We start from the raw sequence: 24,059 nt of genomic DNA, 5'->3' as shown, positions 1-24,059 counted from the left end.
TATACAATATATCTTTTTTTCCAACATTGAAATGATATTAAGAAAGAAAAAATAAACAAATGTGCAAAGATATAAAAATACACTGTTTGAAAGGCCTTTTTTATCACAAAATAAAACTCCTGTGTTGCTAGGAAGAAGCCCTTTGTTTCCTAATATGAAAGTAAATTTGCTTAATCACTATACATAACTTTACTATAAAATATTTTTCATGTCATTGCCCCTGTTTAGCTTACACACAAGTGACACAACCTACTTACAAAATAGATGATAATTCAAAGCCAAGGAGAATTGAAAATGGGTGTTACAACAGATTTAACTTGTAGGTACTTGTGGAGGGCATCCAATCCAAAATCTCTTCCAAATCCACTCATCTTATACCCTCCATAAGGAATGTCATTCCCAAAGGCAAAATAACAGTTGATCCACACTATGCCTGCACGAATGGACCTTGACACAGTGTTTGCTGTATCCAAGTTCTTGGTCACAATCCCTGCTGCTAGGCCATATTTGGTATTGTTAGCACTCTTGATTCCTTCCTCAATGGTCCTGTTGTACATTTACCATCCTTAAGTTTAGTATTCTTCATCACAAACATGCCATTTGGTACTAAGACTATGACAAAGTAATAATAAACCATAAATACTTGAAACTTGATATGTCTCTTGTTTGAAAACTTACATACACTTACCTCCCTTTTAAGATTCAATGTCACCCCTTCAAGAAGGTGAATATACATGAAGTTTTTTTTTCGGAGATTGATGTAACTTTTGAAACAAGGAGTGCCCATTATAATAAATAAAGCTATAACTTACTTGAACTTCTTCAGTGACATCACAGGGCCAAATATTTCATCCTGTACTATGAGCATGTCCTCCTGAACAGTTTGTTAAGAATAAAAAGGGGAAAACAACAATAAGATGGTTCCTTATCAAATTATTCTGAGGACATACTATTTGATAACTTTGTTGAAATAAAATTCACCTCAACATTGGAGAAAATTGTAGGTTCAATGTAGTAGCCCTTGCCTCCCACTCTTTTACCCCCTGTCAAAAGGGTGGCTCCTTCTCTCTTTCCATACTCAATATAGGAAAGAATTTTTTCAAATTGCTTCTTGTCAACCTAAGAATAAGAGGAAGAACCCTAAGAACTTCTCATTCCTGTTTTTCCATGCAACTAACCTCAGTGCTTGAAATATAATAGTTGGTGGAATATTACTAGAAAAAACCATGTTATGTTTTAGTACTGGTGCAAAAACAATTGTGCTACTATATCCATACCTGAGGCCCTTGCCGAGATTTAGGATCAAAAGGATCCCCAACAACCCACGCCTTCGCCTTCTCCACCAATTTCTTCTCAAATTCATCATAGATACCTTCTTGAACAAACACACGGGAACTGGCAACACAAATTTCCCCCTGAAAGTAGACAGCAAGAAGAATTTTGTTTTGTTAGAAGTTATATAATAGAGTTGCTTTATAATATAGAAAATGATTTCCTAATAGAATTTTCACCTTGTTGTATAGAATTCCCAAGAGAGCAAGCTCAGCAGCTTTATCTACCTCAACATCATCAAAAATTACAAGGGGTGATTTGCCTCCTAATTCAAGTGAAACTGGTTTTAAATTACTCCTAGCTGCTGCCTGCATTACTTCGCGGCCTACCTCTGTTGAACCAGTAAAGCTAACCTACATATTCACAATCAAAGTCAATTTTAGACATATAATGGTACTAAAAAATCAATCTAAAATAAACTTGGAGCACTAAAATTGAATGTAATGGTCCAACAACATAGTTAATTATGATAGATTAAGTTAATTGGTGATTAATTAACTATGATAGCTATCTCTTCATGATGTGATTGATCTAATGCAGCCAACTTGAGCCTCAAGTTTTATGCAAGAATTCTCCCATTGTACTTCCAAATGTCAGGCATGTAAATTACCTTATCTATGTCCATGTGTGAGCTTATTGCCGCTCCGGCAGTTGGGCCAAATCCGGGTACTACATTGAGCACTCCATCTGGAATTCCAGCCTTCAAAAGGGAAAACAAGAAAATCCAGTTTAATCAGTTTACTCTCAAGTAGTATTTAGCTTGTAAAAGCCTAATACGTTCGACAAGAAATCGAAAACATACCTGCTTAGCTAGATGAGCATAAAACAAAGCTGAAAGAGGTGTTTGTTCAGCAGGCTTGAGGACCAAGGTGCACCCAGCAGCCAAGGTAGGAGCAACCTTGACGGCGAACATGGTGCTAGGGAAATTCCAAGGAATAATGTGCCCAACTACACCAATTGGTTCCATCAAAGTATATGCATGGAACTCCCTAGATGGTTTTAATACCTCTCCATGAATTTTATCAGCAGCACCAGCATAGTAGCGTATAGTATTTGCTACACCGGGAATATCGAAAGCTTTACCCCTATTGTACAACTTTCCAGCATCAATGGTATCTAATGCTGCTAACTCTTCAATGTTTTCATCAATTATGTCTGCCCATTTCATCATGACTTTTGCTCTTTCCTTATTAGCATATCATGTCAAGTTTAAGGACGATGAAAATTGGCAACTAACATAACGGAAAACTCAAAGTTCTTTTAATATATATATATACAAGGATGTGACTTAATATTCAAATATTTACATAAACTGTTCATTTTCTCATTCATCTTAAATCAACTTAGAAATATAAATATATATATATATATACCTTTCATATAATCAGAAAAGAAGTATTCATTATCTTAGAAATATAAAAAAGTATACAATATTTCATACTTAGTATTAGGAGGATTTTTAATCTTCATTTCACAATTTCTCCAGAGTGAAGAGAGATTACCTTATTAAAAAACACTTGCTTAGAGGGGTGAGGCCTTTTATAATATACGTTAATATGTCGTGGTTTGTTTACTTTATGGGTTCCATGCATTTCGGTCACTCTATAATGTGGAAAATTTACTTTGTTGGTGCATCTTGATTGAAAAATTATAGTTTTGGTGCATCTTTTTAAAATATTACCTGGGAGTGTAGTTTTTGTATAAATCGGCAACTTGGTTGTCGATTCTGTGTTTTGGATTTTTTTTTTTTAATTCCCTCCCCCAAAATCGACAATGGGGGAGGTTTATATTTTTTAATTTCCTCCCCCCTAAATCGGCAATGAGGGGAGTTTTTGAAAATTTTATTTTTTTTAATTTCCTCCCCCTAAATCGGCAAGGGGGAGTTTTTGAAATTTTTATTTTTTTTAATTTCCGCCCCCCTAAATCGGCAATGGGAGAGTTTTTGAAATTTTTATTTTTTTTAATTCCCTCACCCTAAATCGGCAAGGGGTGGAAGTTTTTGGAATTTTTTATTTTTTTTTAATTCCCTTTCCCTAAATCGACAATGAGGGGAGAGTTTTTGAAATTTTTAATTTTTTTTTAATTGCTACCCCTAAATCGGCAAGGGGGGAGTTTTTCAAATTTTTGTATCTGTATATATACCCCTTAACCGCAATCTATGTACATTACATTTTCACAGAAATTTCTCTCCATTCTGTAACAGATATTAATCAGTTTCTTTGAGTAAGTTTTTATTGTAGAGGTTAGTATATCATTCACTTACTACATTTTATTTCATTTTTATAAGTTATATGTTTTAATGTTATTAATCGTTTAATGTAGATGGTCATTGTGAGAGATATTGTTAGCGATTTTAGTGAAGAAGAGGAGATTGAAATATGTAGTAATGAGGAAGAGATTCAGTTTGATAATAGTTCATCTCGTAGTATGACATATACTACTCCCTCATCATTTTTCTTGAACACAAATTCTGAACCTGGTCGTGATACTGGACACATAGTCGGTTTAACGGATGTTGTTGATAATGATTTGTTTATTGATATGCAATTTGAATCTAAAGAAGCCACAATAAATGCAATTAGAGAATTTAATATCAAAAATTCGTTTGACTATATTGTTGCAGAGTCTAGACCGGACAGATACGTTGCCAAATGTAAACATTTTGGTGCAGGATGTGAGTGGCGAATTCGCGCTTCTTATAACGTTAAGCGCGATTATTATGAGATTAAGAAAATTAATGGAACACACAGTTGTGTATCTATGGTAGTTTCCCAAGACCATAGTAAATTAAATTCGTCATTCATTTTAGACCTTATTGTTAATTTGGTATCTGCAAATCCGAGTATATCAGTTAAGGCAGTGGTGAAGGAGGTTGTTAGTCATTTTGATTATACAGTCACGTATAGAAAGGCGTGGACTGCAAAACAAATGGCATATAATGAGTTATATAATGAGTTACCACGTTGGATGAATGCTCTACAATATTTTTCTCCTGGTACAATTGTAAAATATGAAGCACGTCACCGAGTTGTAGATGGCATAGAAGACCCAAGTCGAATCATTCTGGATAGAATATTGTGGGCTTTCAAACCATGTATTGAAGGATTTGTATATTGTAAACCAATCCTACAAGTGGGTGAGACATTTTTTGACTGGGAAATATATTGGAACATTGCTAATAGCAAGTTTACAATATGGAAACAGACGTGTATTTCCAGATGCATTTGCCATTGTTGAAGGATAGACGAAAGAAGATTGGGAGTTGTTTTTTTACAATCTTAAGACGTATGGTACCCCTCAAGAAAACTTGTGTATCATATCAGATAGGGGGACAGGTTTATTAGCTGCACTTCGAAGTGAGTTGACAGGATGGTCTAGTGTATAATCAATTTATTGTATTCGTCATGTAGCTAGCAATTTCAATAAGGAATTCCGAGATTCTGATCTAAAAGACAAAGTTGTAGAAATGGGTATGTCCTATTTATATTTTTTAATTTTAAAAATATTGTTATATTATGGATATTAATATGTTTGTATTTATTTTCTAGGTTATGAGTTGATGCGACCACGGTTCGAGCGAATGTTGAATTCCTTGCGTCAAAAAAATCCAAGGGCTGGAGCATGGTTGGACCAGATTCCAAAAAAGAAATGGAGTCAGGCATATGACAAAGGGAGATGATATGGCCACATGACTACTAATCTTGCAGAATGCATTAATGGTGTTCTGAAAGGAAGAGCTCTTACTATCACTGCACTTATTAGAGCAACATATTACAGGCTAAATGAATGGTTCAATGAACATCGAAATGAAGCCTCTAACATGATTATGGCAGGGCATGTATATTGCGAAAAATTAACAAAGGTGATTAAAGAAAATCAACGTAAATCTACATGTCAAATGGTTCGTAATTTTTCACGAGAGACTGGAGTCTCTGAAGTTGAAGTTGTATCTAGGTCTGCTGGTCGGCAAGTGAGGCTGTATACAGTAAAACTTGCTTGTGACCGTGGAGAATTTCCATCATTCCGATTCTCATGCTATCGCAACATGCGCTTCTTTGAATTTAGACTGCAGCCAATTTATCTCAACAATTTACCACCTAGATAATCTTCAGAAAGTTTATGGATATGAGTTTCAACCACTTGGTAATGAAGAATATTGGACTCCTTATTCAGGTCTGACATTCATTCTGAATCATGTTATGCGTAGGAAAAGAAGTGGAAGACCAAAGACTTCACGCATTCACAATGAGATGGATGAAGTTGAAAGTGAACAACTTAAAAAATATGGATGGTATAGAACCGAATGGCATAACAGGAAGACATGTCCATTGCGATCTAGAGAATTAGGTAAGAGTTCTAGGTAACATTCCTAAGAGTAGTTTATATTTTAGTCATGACCTTTATAATGTATTTCTATTGATCTCTAACTTCTTTTATCAATTATGTGTAGTAAATATACTATAACTATATACTATAAATATATTAAAAGTATATAGTATAACGTGTGCATTATAATTATGCATTATTTGTGGTGAATAAACTATATACTATAACTATAAATATATTACAACTATATAGTATAACTATATATACTATAACATGTGCATTATAACTATGCATTATTTGTGGTGAAATAGTTCATTGTTAAAATTGTTCAATACAAACAAAGAACTGGACATAAGTGTGGTCAAAGAATGTTTAAGTGTGCAGAAGATTTAGATGTGCAAAGACTCTAGTGTGCAGATACTTCATGAGTTGAATGATCATGCATTGAAGAATTGATTGAAGAGTTGAATGCATAGTGTAGTGCAAAGATTCTTCATTGATTGAAGAATTGAATACAAACAATGGAAAGGAAAGTATTGAATGACTATACATAGTGTGGTGCAGAGATTCTCTTATTGAATGATTTTACATAGTGTTGGTTCAATGCATTTTATTGTAGAAATTATTTTTAATAACAGAGATTCTCTTATTGAATAACTATACATAGTGTTGATTCTTTTATTAAATGACTATACATAGTGTTGATTCTTTTATTGAATGACTATACATAGTGTGATGTAGAAATTATTTTTATATTGAGCATTGTCACTAGGAATTTTTCAATTCATCCAAACTTATCAATATAACTATTGATAGTTGGTTGAATACATTTATTGTTTGGCATTAACCTTCAACAAAACTCTGAAAAAATGTTTCAATTCATTAAAAGAACCTCTGAATGTAATTAATATTCATTCAACTCATTCTGAACCTCTGAATTTCAATTCATTCAACGCATTAAAATTGGAGCAGTAGAATTAATATGGCATTTACTTCCAACAAAAGTCTGAATGCATTAAAATTGGAGCAGTAAAATTAAAATTGGTTGATGAAAGCATTAAAATTAGTTGCATTCCAACAAAACTCGGCATCTTTGGTGCCGAGTTCAACATAATATTTCAGCAAGAATCGACATGAAGGTTGCCGAGTTAGGGCCAGGCCAAAAAAATTCACCCCATTGCCGATTTAGGGGGTAGGAAATTAAAAAATATATATATTTAACCTTCCCTCCCATTGCCGATTTTGGGGATAGGAAATTAAAAAAAAAAATCAAAACACAGAATCGGCAACCAAGTTGCCGATTTATACAAAAACTACACCTCCTAGGTAATATTTTAAAAAAGTGCACCAAGACTGTAATTTTTTGGCAATGGGGGAGGAGCTTTTGAAATTTTTTTTTTCTAATTCCCTCCCCCCTAAATCAACAATGGGGGGGAGAGAGTTTTTGAAATTTTAATTTTTTTTAATTTCTCCCCCCTTCGCGGATCCAAACGCGCTCACAAGGCGCACAATAAGAATAAGACCAATAAAGACTTCATAACAGACCATTTGAGCTGCAGATCGTAATGCTCCTAGAAAGGCATATTTCGAATATAGAGGAGTGAACGTTCCCAACAATCAACGAGTTGGTCATACCCTTCTTTGAACCATACAAGCACGTCATCTTTTATTCCTATCGAGTGGCGTCAACCGGACTGAAAAATAAATAGCTGATTGAGCTCTTTGGTACGCGGCTAACCTTTTAAATGGAGCTGTTCTTGCTACTCCCATAAACTTAAAAAATTGGGTGGGTAGGATAAGGACTCTTATCATAGAGCTCTTTTTCTTGCTCTTTTGGTGTCCTTTTATTCTCTCTTGGCCCGTTGCGCCTTTTTGACCAATGAGAGTCCAGACTGGAGCTCATCTGATTAATTCTTCCATTTACTCATTTGCCAGTCTCGTCAAAAGCAGCTGAACTCAATTCTGATGGCTACCATTATAGTGTCGATTGGCATTCCGCTTCTATAAACTATATATAGACTACAGATGTGACCATGATTCTATCTTGGTGAGAGTGGCGTGACTTGAAGCTGCACGGAGACCATTTCCTTTTATTACTCTCGTGCTGGATGTCATCTTGGCATATCGGTCGGTCGGTTTAAGATGAATCCGGGGGAGGGATAAATCCTTTTTAAAATATTATCTGGGAGGCGTAGTTTTTGTATAAATTGGCAACTTGGTTGCTGATTCTGTGTTTTGAATTTATTTTTTTTAATTCCCTACCCCAAAATCGGCAATGGGAGGGGAGATTTATATTTGTTAATTTTTTTTAATTTCCTCCCCCCTAAATCGGCAATAGGGGGAGTTTTTTTTTGGGCAGGCCCTAACTCGGCAATCTTCATGCCGATTCTTGCTGAAATATTATGTTGAACTCGGCACCAAAGATGTCGAGTTTTGTTGGAATGTAACCAATTTTAATGCATTCAACTACCAATTTTAATTCCACTGCTCCAATTTTAATGCATTCAGACTTTTGTTGGAAGTAAATGTCATATTAATTCTACTGCTCCAATTTTAATGCGTTGAATGAATTAAAATTCACGGGTTCAGAATGGGTTGAATGAATATTAATTACATTCAACAACCAATTTTAATTATATTCAGATGTTCGTTTAATGAATTGAAACATTTTTTCAGAGTTTTGTTGAAGGTTAATGCCAAACAATAAATGTATTCAACCAACTATCAATAGTTACATTGATAAGTTTGAATGAATTGAAAAATTCCTAATGACAATGCTCAATATAAAAATAATTTCTGCACCACACTATGTATAGTCATTCTATAAAAGAATCAACACTATGTATAGTCATTCAATAAAAGAATCAACACTATGTATAGTTATTCAATAAGAGAATCTCTGTTATTAAAAATAATTTCTACAATAAAATGCATTGAACCAACACTATGTAAAGTCATTCAATAAGAGAATCTCTGCACCACACTATGTATAGTCATTCAATACTTTCCTTTCCATTGTTTGTATTCAATTTTTCAATCAATGAAGAATCTTTGCATCACACTATGCATTCAACTTTTCAATCAATTCTTCAATACATAATCATTCAATTCATGAAGTATCTGCACACTAAAGTCTTTGCACACTTAAATCTGATGCACACTTAAACCTTCTTTGACCACACTTGAATCTTTGTTTGTATTGAACACTTTTACCAATGAACTATTTCACCACAAATAATGCATAGTTATAATGCACACGTTATAGTATATATAGTTATACTATATAGTTGTAATATATTTATAGTATATAGTTATAGTATACTTATAGTCATAGTATATATTTATAGTATATTTATAGTATATAGTTATAGTATATTCACCACACATAATTGAGAAAAGAAGTTAGAGATCAATAGAAATACATTATAAAAGTAATGACTAAAATATAAACTACTCTTAGGAATGTTGCCTAAAACTCTCCCCTAATTCTCTAGATCGCAATGGACATGTCTTTCTGTTATGTCATTCGGTTCTACACCATCCACATTTTTTAAGTTGTTCACCTTCAACTTCATCCATCTCATTGTGAATGCGTGAAGTCTTTGGTCTTCCACTTCTTTTCCTACGCATAACACGATTGGGAATGAATGTCGGACCTGAATAAGGAGTCCAATATTCTTCATTACCAAGTGATTGAAACTCATATCCATAAAATTTCTGAAGATTATCTATGTGGTAAATTGTTGAGATAAATTGGCTGCAGTCTAAATTCAAAGAAGCGCATGTTGCGAAAGCATGAGAGCATGACAATCGTAATGATGGAAATTCTTCACAGTCACACCAATTGTCAGCAAGTTTTACTGTATACAGCCTCACTTGTCGACCACCAGATCTAGATACAACTTCAACTTCAGAGACTCCGGTCTCTCTTGAAAAATTACGAACCATTTGACATGTAGATTTACGTTGATTTTCTTTAATGACCTTTGTTAATTCTTCGCAATATACATGTCCTGCCATAATCATGTTAGAGGCTTCATTTCGATGTTGATTGCTCTAACAAGTGCAGTGATAGTAAGAGCTCTTGATCCTTTCAGAACACCATTAATCCATTCTGCAAGATTAGTAGTCATGTGGCCATATCGTCTCCCTTCTTCGTATGCCTGACTCCATTTCTCTTTTGGAATTTGGTCCAACCATGTTCCAGCCTTGGATTTTTTGACGCAAGGAATTCAACATTCGCTCGAACCGTGGTCGCATCAACTCATAACCTAGAAAATAAATACAAACATATTAATATCCATAATATAACTAGGACATACCCATTTCTACAACTTTGTCTTTGAGATCAGAATCTCAGAATTCCTTATTGAAATTACTAGCTACATGACGAATACAATAAAATGATTGTACACTAGGCTATCCTGCCAACTCACTTTGGAGTGCAGCTAATAAACTTGTCTCCCTATCTGATATGATACACAGGTTTTCTTGAGGGGTAACATACGTCTTAAGATTGTAAAAAAATCACTCCCAAGCTTCTTTCGTCTCTCCTTCAACAATGACAAATGCAACTGGAAATACATGTCTATTTTCATCTTGTGAACTTGCTATTAGCAATGTTCCAGTATATTTCTCACTCAAAAATGTCTCATCCACTTGTAGGATTGGTTTACAATATACAAACCCTTCAATACATGGTTTGAAAGCCCAAAATATTCTATCCAGAATAATTCAACTTGGGTCTTCCATGTCATCTACAACTCGGTAACGTGCTTCATATTTTATAATTGTGCCAGGAGAAAAATATTGTAGAGCATTCATCCAACGTGGTAGCTCATTATATGACCCTTCCCAATCACCATAAATTTTTGTTATTGCCATTTGTTTTGTAGTACACGCCTTTCTATACGTGACTGTATAACCAAAACGACTAACAACCTCATTCAGCAGTGTCTTAACTGGTATACTCGGATCTGCATATACCAAATTAACAATAAGGTCTAAAATGAATGACGAATTTAATTTACTAAGATCCTGGGAAACTAACATAGATACACAATGTGTGTTCCATTAATTTTCCTAATTTCCAAATAATCACGCTTAACGTTATAAGAAGCGTGAATTCGCCACTCACATCCTGCACCAAAATGTTTACATTTGGCAACGTATATGTCCGGTCTAGACTCTACAACAATATAGTCGAACGAATTTTTGATATGAAATTCTCTAATTGCATTTATTGTGGCTTCTTTAGATTCAAATTGCATGTCAATAAACAAATCATTATCAACAACATCCGTTAAACCGGTTATGTGTCCAATATCACGACGAGATTCAGAATTTGTGTTCAAGAAGAATGATGAGGGAGTAGTATATGTCATACTACGAGATGAACTATTATCAAACTGAACATCTTCCTCATCACTGCATATTTCAATCTCCTCTTCATCACTAAAATCGCTAACAATATCTCTAATAGTGACTATCTACATTAAACGATTAATAACATTAAAACATATAAACTTATACAAATGAAATAAAATGTAGTATTTGAATGATATACTCACCTCTACAATAAAAGCTTACTCAAAGAAACTGATTACCAAAGTTTACTCTGTTAAAGAATGGAGAGAAATTTCTGTGAAAATGTAATGTACATACGATTACGACTAAGGGAGTATATATACAGATACAAAAATTTGAAAAACTCTCCCGTCATTGGCGATTTAAGGGGAGAGAATTAAAAATTAATAAAAATTGCAAAAACTCCCCCATTGTCGATTTAGGGGAGGGAATTAAAAAATAAAAATTTCAAAAACTCCCCCATTGCCGATTAAGTGGGGAAATTATAAAAAAAATTCAAAAACTCCCCCATTGTCGGGGAGGAAATTAAAAAATATAAACCTCCCCCTTGCCGGTTTTGGGGGAGGGAATTAAAAAAATTCCAAAATACAGAATTGGCAACCAAGTTACCGATTTATACAAAAACTACACCTCCTAGGTAATATTTTAAAAAGGTGCACCAATACCGTAATTTTTTGGTCAAGGTGCACTAACAAAGTAAATTCCCCCTATAGAGAAAGAAAAAAAACATAAAGTAAAGAGAAGGATAATAGTAGTAATACTATTATGAAAGACTGAGATTTAATGGAGTCTTTTTTTTACGGTAAAAAAATCCAAATAGCAGTGATAAAAATCCACATTTAAAAAGAGAAAATAAGAATAAAATAGTGGTAATATTTAGTAAGGAGAAAAGATAGCATACAGCGCCGGGCATGCGGGGCCATGGACCATCATCAAAAGCAGCACGTGCCGCCTTAACAGCAGCATCAATATCTTCTTTTGTTCCCTCTGAGATTTTTGCTATTACCTCCTCTGTTCTTGGATCAATTGTCTCAAACTCTTTTCCTGTTTTTTATTTCCATTTTTTTAAAAAGGATACAAGTTTAAGTGTTTAATAACCACACAAGGGTTTAACACATTATTTAAAATTAATTTGATATAAATACAAAGTAATGTGCATAAATGTATACTCCATTCACCTTACTTATTATTTAATTTAAGAAAGTTCACCTTTTCATGTATGTTCCTTGATAATAGCAACTACTACTATTTAAGTCAAGCCTCATCTTTTCACAGTGATAATACTACTTGGTCTTCATAAGGATTGAGACATACACTAAGAAATAGTGGTAATGAATCTACCAATGTTAGATTTTTTTAATCATACTTTCACCCCTTATTCATCTAGGAATCTTAGTACAGGTCCTTCATGAGGATCACAACATGAGTCTAAGTTTTTAAAAATATATACATATTTTATATATATATATATATATAGAAGATGAAATGAAAAGCAATAAAAAGAAAGAGCAGAAAGACCAAAAGGGTATGTAGAGAAAAGAAGAGGGAAGATGTTTTATTAGTAAAGAAATAATTACCTGAAATGGAATCAACAAATTGTCCATTGATGAAGAGCTTAGTGAACTTGATAGAGGGTAGCTTGAAGGAAGAAGCAGTGTGACCATTACTGAGATCAGTCATTTTTTGTGTTCTAAGTGAGAAGGAAAGTTGAAGTGAGTGATTTGGCTTTACGAAACGGGAAAGGGGTTACATTATTTTATATTTTTATAGACTCCAAAGTCACGACAATCGAGTGGACACCACAAAAACTTACTCATTTCCTACCTTATCTCTTTGTAATTTTAGATTGTCTTTTCAGTTTAAAGGGTTGTATTAAGAATAAGAGCATTCAATGAATTGAAAATTGAATTAATAAAATATAAAATTATATGGAATTTTTTATATAAAAATAGAAAAACTAATCACTCTAACAAAAATTAATTAATTTCAATTAACTCTTTTATTTTTAGAAGCTAATCACTAAAGTTAGAACTAACTCAATCATACAATCTCACATATTTACATACATTATTATTTATATGATCCAATATATTTCAATATGTTGTAGTTTTACATTTTTAATGCTTAGTTAAAAGAAAATGGAAAAATGTATGCATTCATATATAATATAAATTTGGATTATATATTGATGGTGTAAAAAAAATATATTGATAATGCATATGTATTATTTAAAAGAAGACTACTTTTTTTACATTCTGAATTAATTAAAATATCAAGTCTATACAATTTTTAAGATGAACATTTTAATAAGATATTATAAAATAATAACTAAATAAATGCTTTTTAATCCATTTGTCATTACCTTAAATTACAAAATATAAGAAATGAAGGAATATATTTTTTATAGAGACGATGGGGTGAGGCTACTTTAATTTAGATCAAATTTTGTAATAGATTTACTACTTGAGTGTAATAATTCAATCACTTATTATATTAAATAATTTAAATTAATAAATATTAACCAAAATGTAGAACACACCCTTTCTTTTGTCATTTTGAAATCAACATATCATATTCAGAAGGAAGAAAGATTAAATTCTATTTATGATACAAAGATTTAACAAGTGTTTTTCTTCTAAACTTTGAGTGTTCTTCCATTTTGGAAGATAATAATCCTACTAGATCTACAAATAATTATTATGGACTCCAAGTCTCTTGCTATATATATATACCTACCCTACAAAATTTTTACATGTGATAAATAGGTTTTGAAATTTTGAAAAATCTAAAATGATCCACTATAAATATGAAAAATATATCAAATTAGTATTTCTTTTTAACATTTTTAATTTTTTATTACTATTGTTAGTGACTATTTTGACTCGTATTTATGATCTTTGAGGACTAGTTTTGACTTTTACTATTTTGGGGACTAAATTAGTATCCATGAAAATTTTCAAGGATCAAAGTGATTATTCACTCTATTAGAGACGAATTGACTAGAGAATAATTGATATGATATTGTGAGAAAGAAACCCAATTAATATAAATAATTAGATATTATTTAAATGACCAAGGTATTTAAAGATAAAGTTACATGACATACTAATAATAATTACATAATAATAATGGCAGTTCAAGAGGAATATAATTAAGGAGAAGAAAAAGAAGAAGGAATATACTACATACTAAATTCCATTTATAATAATTACAATAAAAAAGATACTGGAATTTCCTCCATAAATATCAAGACAAAACACAAAATTATACTAAAGAATCATAATCTCATTTCATTATTTGAAGACCATGAGCCAACACCCACTCTACTTATCTTAGTATATATATGTCGAATAATAAATTGGAAATTTATTTTACTAATTATAATAACAAAGATCAATGGAAAGTGTAGGTGATTGCCAGCGCCACCAACATAAGAAGGTAAGCAACTCCTTGATCAAGTGCAATCCCTGCGTTAAATAAAACAATATATATTAAATTTAAAACAAAAGTTATAGAATGTAGAACATTTAGAAATTAATCTCAAAGAGAAATTTGAAAAATAATAAATTACACTTACCATCACTTGTAGGAGGAGGTGTAGGAGAATTAGCCAAATCATGAGCTTCACCAAAATGAGTGATTGCCATCAATACCAAAGTAAGAATAGGAAGAGCAAAAAACTTCACTGCCTTCATTTCCAAACAATTTTTTTTTTTTTGTGGAAAAAAGAAGGTAATAAATATGGAAATAAGAGTTAAACAAACAAAGGAAAGTTGATAAATTATTGAGAAGGTATATATATGTGTGTCTTTGGAGAAATTGAAAAAAAGGTGGGTACGTTTTTATAGGAGAGGGAGTATGAACTATATGGGTGAACATCTACTGTCCCAAAACAGTGTGTCACTGTTTGTGATTGGTCAAAAAAATAATTGATTATTAAAATTTTAATTTAAATATATTTTTTCAACCAATTACAAACAGTAACATATAGAGTGGTACAACAGATGTGCTCTCGAACTATATATATACATTGGAATTTCAAGGAAAGGAAGAGTGAGTTGGTTAACAAGTCAATCATGATGTCTTGGCTGGCTGCTCGTCAACTCAGTGTAGGGACATGGAAGGTGAAGTAGAAAGCATAATTAATTTAATTTTGACTAACTATTGAAATAATAATTTAAGAATGAGAAAAAATTTATACATTAATAATATATGAGTTATATACATTATTATTATTATTTATATTTAATTATTATTGACTCTCAAGAAAAATAATACAAATGAATTATAATATAATAACTTTGTATAAATTTTTATAGTGAAAATATATAGATATTATAAGTATATAACCCAAGCACATTGACATGTCTACGTAAGTTTATTATTGGTATTATGAATTGTGTAATTAAACGTGACAGGTAAGTATTTCTAACACCTTTTTAATGTGTAGAATTCGTATCTAGATTTTTACAACTTTTTAATGTGTAGGAAGTATACTCAAGAAAATTCTAGATTTTTATAGCACCTTTTTAATGTGTGGGAATTTTGTCATCTAGATTTTTATAACACCTCTAAAATAGATTTTTATCACTGATTTTAAATAAATATTTCTTGAAACATGTATCCAAAAAAAGTTTTTCCTAACACTTTTTTAATGGGTAGGAGTAAAGACGATGGAAAGAAAAGAGACATGCATAATTAATGACATGAGGAAAACAAAGATATTTGATGTATAAAATTGATACTTGCTCCAATTTTTTTATTACATTGTTTTGAGGTTTTTGTTAGGTCTTTTAAATATTATATATAATAACTGAATTTGTTATTAAAATACCCTTATTAAATCAATAATGTGGATAAAAACGTAAATTATTTAGTTTCATTAATAAATAAAATTTTTGGTAAATTATATAACTACTAACAAACTTAATGATGTTTTTATATACCTTAATCCATATAAAACTATCTAAAATGAATAAGAAGAGTATTGGAGAAAAATTATAAAAATAATCTGAATATACTTTTGTCACGAGATCAACTCAATCAATGATCTCTAATTTGAGTCACGGATATACAGTACATTAAATACTCAAATGAAAAGTTTGTGGTTCACAATAATTCTAGCTGGGTCAAGCAAAGATGTTGAGAATATCTTTATGACTGACACACACCAAATCCTGCTTCATTCAATAATGTACTTGTTTTTATGTGTGTGCCAATAAAATAAAAAGATGTTATGTGTTTTACTTGAATTCATTCACTCTAACAGCATTAAGCAGGGACTAGGGAGAATATTTCCAAATTGTTTGTTTTTTTTAGTAAAAGAATTTCCCCATGTTAGGGAAATGTGTAATGGTTAATGCCTACGCCTTAAATTAGTATGAAGAGATAAAAAATGACAAATTAATTGCTATCTCCTAATTATAAAGGTTAGTATTTTTGTTCTACATCATGGATTCATCTTATTCTCTAATTTGCTTGAGTGTTGGAGTCTTTACACATATCTTACCTTAACTTAGTAATGTGAGTTTGGTGTCTTACTTGGACTCGCAAAAGGTTGGATTTGGTCAGATTTATGGTTAAGTTTGGATTTAAAAATTAGTCTCTTACCTGTTCTAACCCGAGTTTTGGTCACCCTAACTTTTGTTTATATGTATTTGTTCAATTATATAAAAAGTAATGACATTTCTTTACCTCATAACAAATATGTTAGATGCCTCTCATTTCTATGCCTTAAAAGAATTTGATGGCTCTCTTTAAAGGCATTTTATGTCACTTTTATGGTTTTGTTTCCAAGCATCCAATGCTTCATATCCAAGATACCAAGATTTTGCTTGCCTATAAAAGGACACATATAGAGAGCTTCAAAATCATCTTCACAACACACAACATCTCTTTCATTTACACATATATTGTGAGTGCATTCTTGGTGAGAATTCTTGTTCCATTTGAGAGAGTATTTGTGAGAAAAAATATTGTCATTTGTCCTCATCATTATAAGAGGATTTCTTGTACTCTTCTTTTTTACATAGTGGAATTTTGCTCTTGTTCGCCCGTGGTTTTTTTTCCTCTCACACTGAGGGGTTTTTCCACGTTAAATCTTGTGTGTTATTTTCTTTATCCTTTACTTGCTTCTCTTTTGTTCTCAATTGATTCAATCCTGTGCTTCCGCATTGTGCCCTATCATCAACAAGTGGAATCAGAGCTCTTACTAAATTGAGAATTTCAAAATGTCTGCAAAATTTGACATTGAGAAGTTTGATGGCAAAATTAGCTTTTCTATTTGGCGAGTCCAAATGAGGGTCGTTCTTATCCAGAGCGGATTAAAGAAAGATTTAGATGGGAAGTCAACGAAACCAGTTTCCATGACCGATGATCAATGGGACGAGTTGGATGAAAAGGCGCTTTCAACAATTCAACTTTGTTTGTCGAAGGAGGTTCTTCGTGAGGTTGCCAATGAAGAAACCGCTGCGGCTTTGTGGCTGAAGTTAGAAACTTTATACATGACCAAGAGCCTCGCAAACAAGCTTCGTCTCAAAGAACGGTTATACACCATTCGTATGGTTGAAGGTACTCCTATTCAAACTCATCTTGATGAGTTTAATTCTATTATTATGGATATGCAAAATATTGATATTAATATTGAAGATGAAGACAAAGCTGTTTTGTTGGTTGTCTCTTTACCTTCTACCTATAAGCACTTCAAAGAAATCATGTTGTATGGAAATAATGATACCTTATCCTTTGAAGATGTTAAATCTAATTTATTGTCCAAAGAAAAATTTGATCTTGAAGTTAATTCTGTGGACAAGGGTGAGGGCTTAAGTGTTCGAGGTAGAACTCAAGAAAAAGGGAGTACCAATTATAAAAAGTTCAGATCCAAATCCAGAGGTCGCAAATCCAACAAAACTTGTCGCTATTGCAAGAAACCGGGGCATGACATTCCTGATTGTTTTATCTTAAAGAAAAAACAAGAAAAACAAGATAAGGGAAAATTTCAACAATCCTCTGAAGCTGCTAATATTGAAGCCAATTCTGACGGTGATATTCTTTTATCTGTTGTCTCTTATAATAATAGGAGTAAAACAGAATGGATTCTTGATTCTGGATGTACTTTTCATATGTGTCCTTATAAGGACTTATTCACCACTTTTGAACATGTTGACAGTGGTGTTGTTTTGATGGGCAATGATACCCAATGCAAAGTTGCAGGAATAGGTACTATTCAGATCAAGGCTCATGACGGTGTTGTCAGAACCTTGGCTAATGTCCGCTATATTCCAGATTTGAAGCGGAACTTAATTTCTCTTGGCACCCTAGAGTCTCTCGGGTGTAGGTATTCAGCTGAAGGTGGAGTTCTAAAGGTATTGAAAGGTGCTATGGTATTATTGAAAGCTAACCGGATTGGTAGTTTATATGTCTTGCAAGGTTCTGTTGTGACAGGTTCAACAGCTGTATCTTCTTCAATGCATGATAATGACATTACCAAATTATGGCACATGCGCCTGGGCCATATGAGTGAAAAAGGTATGCACCTTCTAAGCAAACAAGGTCATCTTGGTAAACATGGCATTGGTAAATTGGATTTTTGTAAACATTGTGTTTTTGGGAAACAGAAAAAGGTTAGTTTCTCCACTGCAACTCACCGTACCAAAGGTATTCTTGATTATATTCATTCTGACCTTTGGGGGCCTTCTAAATTTCCTTCTCATGGAGGATGTCGCTATATGATGACCATCATTGATGATTTTTCTCGCAAAGTTTGGGTTTATTTTCTGCAGCATAAAAATGAGACTTTCTCCACTTTCAAGAAGTGGAAAACTCTTGTTGAAACCCAGACAGGGAAGAAAGTGAAGAAGCTTAGAACAGACAATGGATTAGAGTTCTGCAATGGTGATTTTAATGAGTTCTGCACAAAAAATGGTATTGCTAGACACAAAACTATTCCAAGAAATCCTCAACAAAATGGTGTTGCAGAACGGATGAACAGGACTCTACTTGAGAGAGTTCGTTGTATGCTCTCAAATGCTGGGTTATGGCATCGGCGTGAATTTTGGGCTGAAGCAGCATCTACTGCTTGTTACCTGGTTAATCGTTCTCCACATTCAGCACTTGATTTCAAAATCCCAGAAGAAATTTGGTCAGGTAATCCTGTTGATTATTCTAACTTAAGAATCTTTGGATGTCCTGCTTATGCACATGTTAATGATGGTAAATTAGCTCCAAGAGCTGTTGAGTGCATATTTCTTGGTTATGCATCTGAGTCTAAAGGATATCGCTTATGGTATTCTGATGCAAAGTCACGGAAATTAATTCTTAGCAGAGATGTGACTTTTAATGAGGATGCATTTTTATCTGCTGGAAAATAATCTATTGTGTCTTTTTCTACTAGTACAAGTAATCTGCAGGGTACTAGCGAGAAGGTGGAATTGATAGTGAAACCTACAGTTCCTAATGTTGATGTTCCATCTTCCTCTACAAATCAATCTAGCATTGATGATCATTATGTTAATTGTGATGACAGTACAACTTCTCCTATTCATCAGCAAGAAGATGATTATTGTATTGCTCGAGACAGAACCAGAAGACTAATTAAAAGGCCAGCTAGATACACTGATGGTGATAATTTAATTGCTTATGCAATGTCAGTTGCACAAGAGGTAAATGATGATGTTGAACCTGCCAGCTATACAGAAGCTGTTTCTTGTGTTGATTCGTCACAGTGGCTAGTGGCTATGAATGAAGAGATTGAAAGTCTTCATAAGAATGGTACTTGGGCTTTGACAGAGCTTCCCGAAGGCAAACGACCATTACGATGTAAATGGATCTATAAGAAGAAAGACGGTATTCCCGGGGTTGAAGATCCAAGATGCAAAGCACGACTAGTTGTTAAAGGTTTTAATCAAAAGGAAGGTATTGACTTTAATGAGATATTCTCACCTGTTGTTCGTCATACTTCTATACGTGTTTTGCTTGCTTTTGTTGCTTTATTTGATTTGGAGTTGGAGCAACTTGATGTAAAGACAGCTTTTCTACATGGAGAGCTGGAAGAAGAAATTTACATGGAACAACCTGAAGGATTTATTGTTCCTGATAAGGAGCATCTTGTCTGTCGATTGAAGAAAACATTATATGGCCTTAAGCAAGCTACCAGACAATGGTACATGAGGTTTGATTCTTTTATGATTGGGCAAGGTTATTGCAGGAGTCAATTTGATGACTGTATTTATTTCCAGAAATTTCCAAATGAATCATTCATATACTTGTTACTGTATGTTGATGATATGCTAATTGCTTCACGTGACAAGTCTTTGATCCGGAAATTGAAAATTCAACTCAATAATGAGTTTGAGATGAAAGAATTAGGTGCAGCCAAGAAAATTCTTGGTATGGAGATTCACAGGGATCGTCAAGCTGGTAAATTGTTTTTATCCCAAGAGAAATATATTGAAAGAGTGCTTGAAAGGTTTAATATGAATAATTGTAAACCTGTTTCTACTCCACTTGCTGCACATTTCAAGTTATCTTTAGATCTTTGCCCACATACAGAGGAAGAGATGGAGCGTATGTCACATATTCCTTATGCTAGTGCAGTTGGTAGTCTTATGTATGCTATGGTGTGCACTAGACCTGATTTAGCATATGCTGTTAGCATGGTAAGTCGATATATGCATAATCCTGGAAAGGATCATTGGAGTGCTGTAAAATGGATTTTTCGGTATCTAAAAGGTACTTCTGGTATTGGCTTGGTATTTGACAGAAACAAGGCTACAACTGATGACGTTGTAGGTTATGTTGATTCGGATTATGGTGGTGATATTGACAGAAGGAGGTCTCTTTCTGGTTACATCTTTACTCTCTGTAATAGTGCTATTAGCTGGAAAGCTACTCTTCAGTCCATTGCTGCATTGTCTACGACTGAAGCAGAATATATTTCAGCAACGGAGGGTGTGAAGGAGGCTATTTGGCTCCGAGGTTTGGTAAATGAACTTGGTCTAATACAGGGTGTTCTTACAGTGTTTTGTGATAGTCAAAGTGCTATTCATTTGACCAGGAATAATCGTTATCATGACAAGACCAAACACATTGATATAAAACGTCACTTTATCCGAGATATTGTTGCTATTGGTGAAATTATGGTGGAAAAGATTCACACATCAGAGAATCCAGCAGATATACTTACCAAGCCACTTCCGAATACCAAGTTCCAACTTTGCTTGGACTTGGTTGGTCTCTACAGCACTTGAGTGCCCTTCGGGGCATTATTTGGCGATGAGCAACTTATCAAATTCGAGCCAAGGTGGAGATTGTTAGATGCCTCTCATTACTATGCCTTAAAAGAATTTTATGACAATTTTATGGCTCTCTTTAAGGGCATTTTATGTCACTTTTATGGCTTTGTTTCCAAGCATCCAATGCTTGGAATCCAAGATACCAAGACTTTGCTTGCCTATAAAAGGACACATATAGAGAGCTTCAAAATCATCTTCACAACACACAACATCTCTTTCATTTACACATATATTGTGAGTGCATTCTTGGTGAGAATTCTTGTTCCATTTGAGAGAGTATTTGTGAGAAAAAATATTGTCATTTGTCCTCATCATTATAAGAGGATTTCTTGTACTCTTCTTTTTTACATAGTGGAATTTTATAGAATATTTGATTTCAACAAAGCTATCTATTGATATAATGTCATTTTTAACAATCATTTTTTAATTGTTGTTGCTAGTATGTTCACATATTAAAATGTTTAATAAATTATTTGCATATTCATCATTTCATATGTCAAACTTTATATATATAATAACAAGTAATAATATTGATAAGATTTTTTCAAAAGAGAGAAAATGCATTATATTAAATCGAATCTATTGTTGAGCTTTAATTCAAAAAATAGCCTCATCGATATTTAAGATTGTATAAAACTTCACATCTAAGGATGAGTATAGATTCATAAATTAGCTCAATTAATATTTAGAATTGGATAAGACTTGAGTTCATAAATTAGTCTGATTAATATTTGGCGTTGAATATGGGACAAGTCTTACCTGATCCACTAATCACTTATAGAGTGAGCATGTTATAGCTCAACAACTCAAAAATATCCTTCTACCTGCGTGTGACAAAGATACTATGAGCTTTAAGTTTTAACACCAATCACTTCAATGGCTTGGTGTTTACAACTCAAGAAATGTGCAACTGGTGTTAAAACCCTGACTTGGAAAGGGCAAACCATTAGGAAAGATTACAAAGACTTATATCCAGAATCCGACAAGGCAATCCGTCACATTGTTCCTTAATTATGTTTTATATTCAGGGCCAGGTAGACCTTCAACAACCTCAATTTCCACCCTGTATAAATTATAGGGTCAATTTTTGTGCAATAAAAACACGTGCCATCATGATTAAAATCTCTAGAAATCTCCAAATCGTGTAGGAAAAACTTTACCCTTATGGTCCTATGTTATCTACCTAGCTTTTTCTTTCCACTACTTTGTTCCAGCTTCTAGGTAGTTCTATTGCCCTTCCCCAATAAGATGATATAGAACCCATATACATTTTGGTAATATTGTTTTTTAGTGATATCTAATATTGAATAAGTTTCAACACGAAAAAGCAAGAAGCACTAGTGAAAAAGAAACAATTGAGTGAGAAAACAAATTGAAATGCAATACACAAACCTTTCTTAAAGGGAATATATCTAAAAAGCCATTTTATGCCAAACTCCAATGCCTTTAGACTTTAGTTAACCTCCATCTTTTCCCCTTTCTTTTCTTCTGCTACAATGTCATATAAACCCTCAGAATCTTTTCCTTTTCAACTCTTAACTTGAGAAAGTAAGGCACGTACATACATATATATTATACAATATTATTAATAGGAAAGAAGAGTTCGAAGAGAACAAAGAAGAAACAATGTGTCATCCGGGGGTTCCTTTTTTGAGCCGAGGAGGCTTGGTTGTGCAAAGAAGATGGCTTATGTTCCAGCTTGTACGTGTGGATGGGCAAGTTCTTAATGGTGGTGATGATGGTGGTGACAATGACAACTCTAGTGAGGGTGTTTCAGTGAAGGCCGTTGCAGCATCTGGGGGCATTCCGGTGCTGCCAGCATCATGGGGCATTCCGGTGCCGCCAGCATCATGACCAGTAGTCCAGTATGTGTGGCGCGGCAGAACAATTAAGTAGTGGTGGTGGAATATTGTTTCCATGAGATATATCCTAATGATGGTACATAAATGTTCTCCTTATTAAGTACGCATATAAATTTGTATTTTTCTCTTTAAGGGTTCTCTTGAGGAGTATTGGATCACAATGTTTGTTACAAGAGTTTTGCAGTTTGTAACAAATCATGAAAAAATGGGAGTGCTCTCTTGGTTTCTTTCTCCTGTGCTAAAATGCACCAATGAAGCATCTTATGATTCAAAAGAAACAAAAAAATAGACAGCTCTTTTAGTAGTTCTAATTATGTGAACACAAATTTTGTAAAATTGTTCTGTTTCTCTCAAAGAATGACATTTTCTTATAGGCTTATGGCAGAGATAAGAAAAAAATACCTAATTAAATAAACGAGAATTGCTTCTAAGAGGAAAGTAATGTTAGAAATAGAGTAGCTGCAGCTTTGATGCTATGATTTTGAGGATATGTAACACCCCCAGTTCTGAAATGCGACCTTCCATGCCCATGAATATATTGACATGCCGCTCATTAAGCTTAAATACTTCTTGCAGTATTTTATTCTTAAGGTCACGGGTTCGTGTCGCGGAAGGCTCCCCTTTGAGGGGAATAAAGCGACCTCCCAGACCCATGAATATACTAGGCGTGCCACCCATTAAGCTTAAATACCCTCTGCAATATTTTATTCCCCTCCTAGGGGAACCTTTGTAACACCTCAGGCTTGACATGGACCTCCCAGGCCCATGAATATACTAGGCGTGCCGCCCATTAAGCTTAAATACCCCCTGCAGTATTTTATTCCCCTCCCAGGGGAGCCTTCCGCGACTCGAACTCGTGACCTCAGGGATAAATAGTCAC

General features: G+C 33.4%; 2 protein-coding genes across 2 annotated transcripts; one reads left to right on the top strand and one right to left on the bottom strand.

The window, feature by feature from the left end:
* LOC109358771 (aldehyde dehydrogenase family 2 member C4-like) lies at positions 209-12,793 on the bottom strand. The gene is made up of 9 exons (XM_019603206.1): positions 12,603-12,793; positions 11,927-12,069; positions 2,135-2,518; positions 1,943-2,032; positions 1,512-1,685; positions 1,278-1,415; positions 982-1,119; positions 813-874; positions 209-546 (listed from the first exon to the last, which is right to left on the bottom strand). Exons 1-9 carry the CDS (start codon positions 12,703-12,705, stop codon positions 273-275), a joined length of 1,506 nt encoding a protein of 501 aa, XP_019458751.1. The 5' UTR covers positions 12,706-12,793; the 3' UTR covers positions 209-272.
* Positions 14,226-14,783, top strand: LOC109357917. The gene is made up of 3 exons (XM_019601972.1): positions 14,226-14,383; positions 14,414-14,488; positions 14,599-14,783. Exons 2-3 carry the CDS (start codon positions 14,422-14,424, stop codon positions 14,781-14,783), a joined length of 252 nt encoding a protein of 83 aa, XP_019457517.1. The 5' UTR covers positions 14,226-14,383; positions 14,414-14,421.

This window comes from Lupinus angustifolius, chromosome LG10, assembly GCF_001865875.1.
Source record: "Lupinus angustifolius cultivar Tanjil chromosome LG10, LupAngTanjil_v1.0, whole genome shotgun sequence".
NCBI lineage: Eukaryota > Viridiplantae > Streptophyta > Magnoliopsida > Fabales > Fabaceae > Lupinus > Lupinus angustifolius.
Note: the sequence above shows the minus strand (reverse complement) of the source record. Positions and strands in the feature narration are given on the sequence as shown.

Excerpts from the sequence above, each read along its gene's own strand:
- LOC109358771 (XM_019603206.1), bottom strand. The coding sequence starts at position 12,705 with ATGACTGATCTCAGTAATGGTCACACTGCTTCTTCCTTCAAGCTACCC. Across the intron at positions 1,686-1,942 it reads CACACATGGACATAGATAAG|GTTAGCTTTACTGGTTCAAC; the intron begins GTAATTTACATG and ends GTGAATATGTAG. Across the intron at positions 1,416-1,511 it reads TGGGAATTCTATACAACAAG|GGGGAAATTTGTGTTGCCAG; the intron begins GTGAAAATTCTA and ends GTCTACTTTCAG.
- LOC109357917 (XM_019601972.1), top strand. The coding sequence starts at position 14,422 with ATGGAAAGTGTAGGTGATTGCCAGCGCCACCAACATAAGAAGGTAAGC. Across the intron at positions 14,489-14,598 it reads CAACTCCTTGATCAAGTGCA|TTACCATCACTTGTAGGAGG; the intron begins ATCCCTGCGTTA and ends AATAAATTACAC.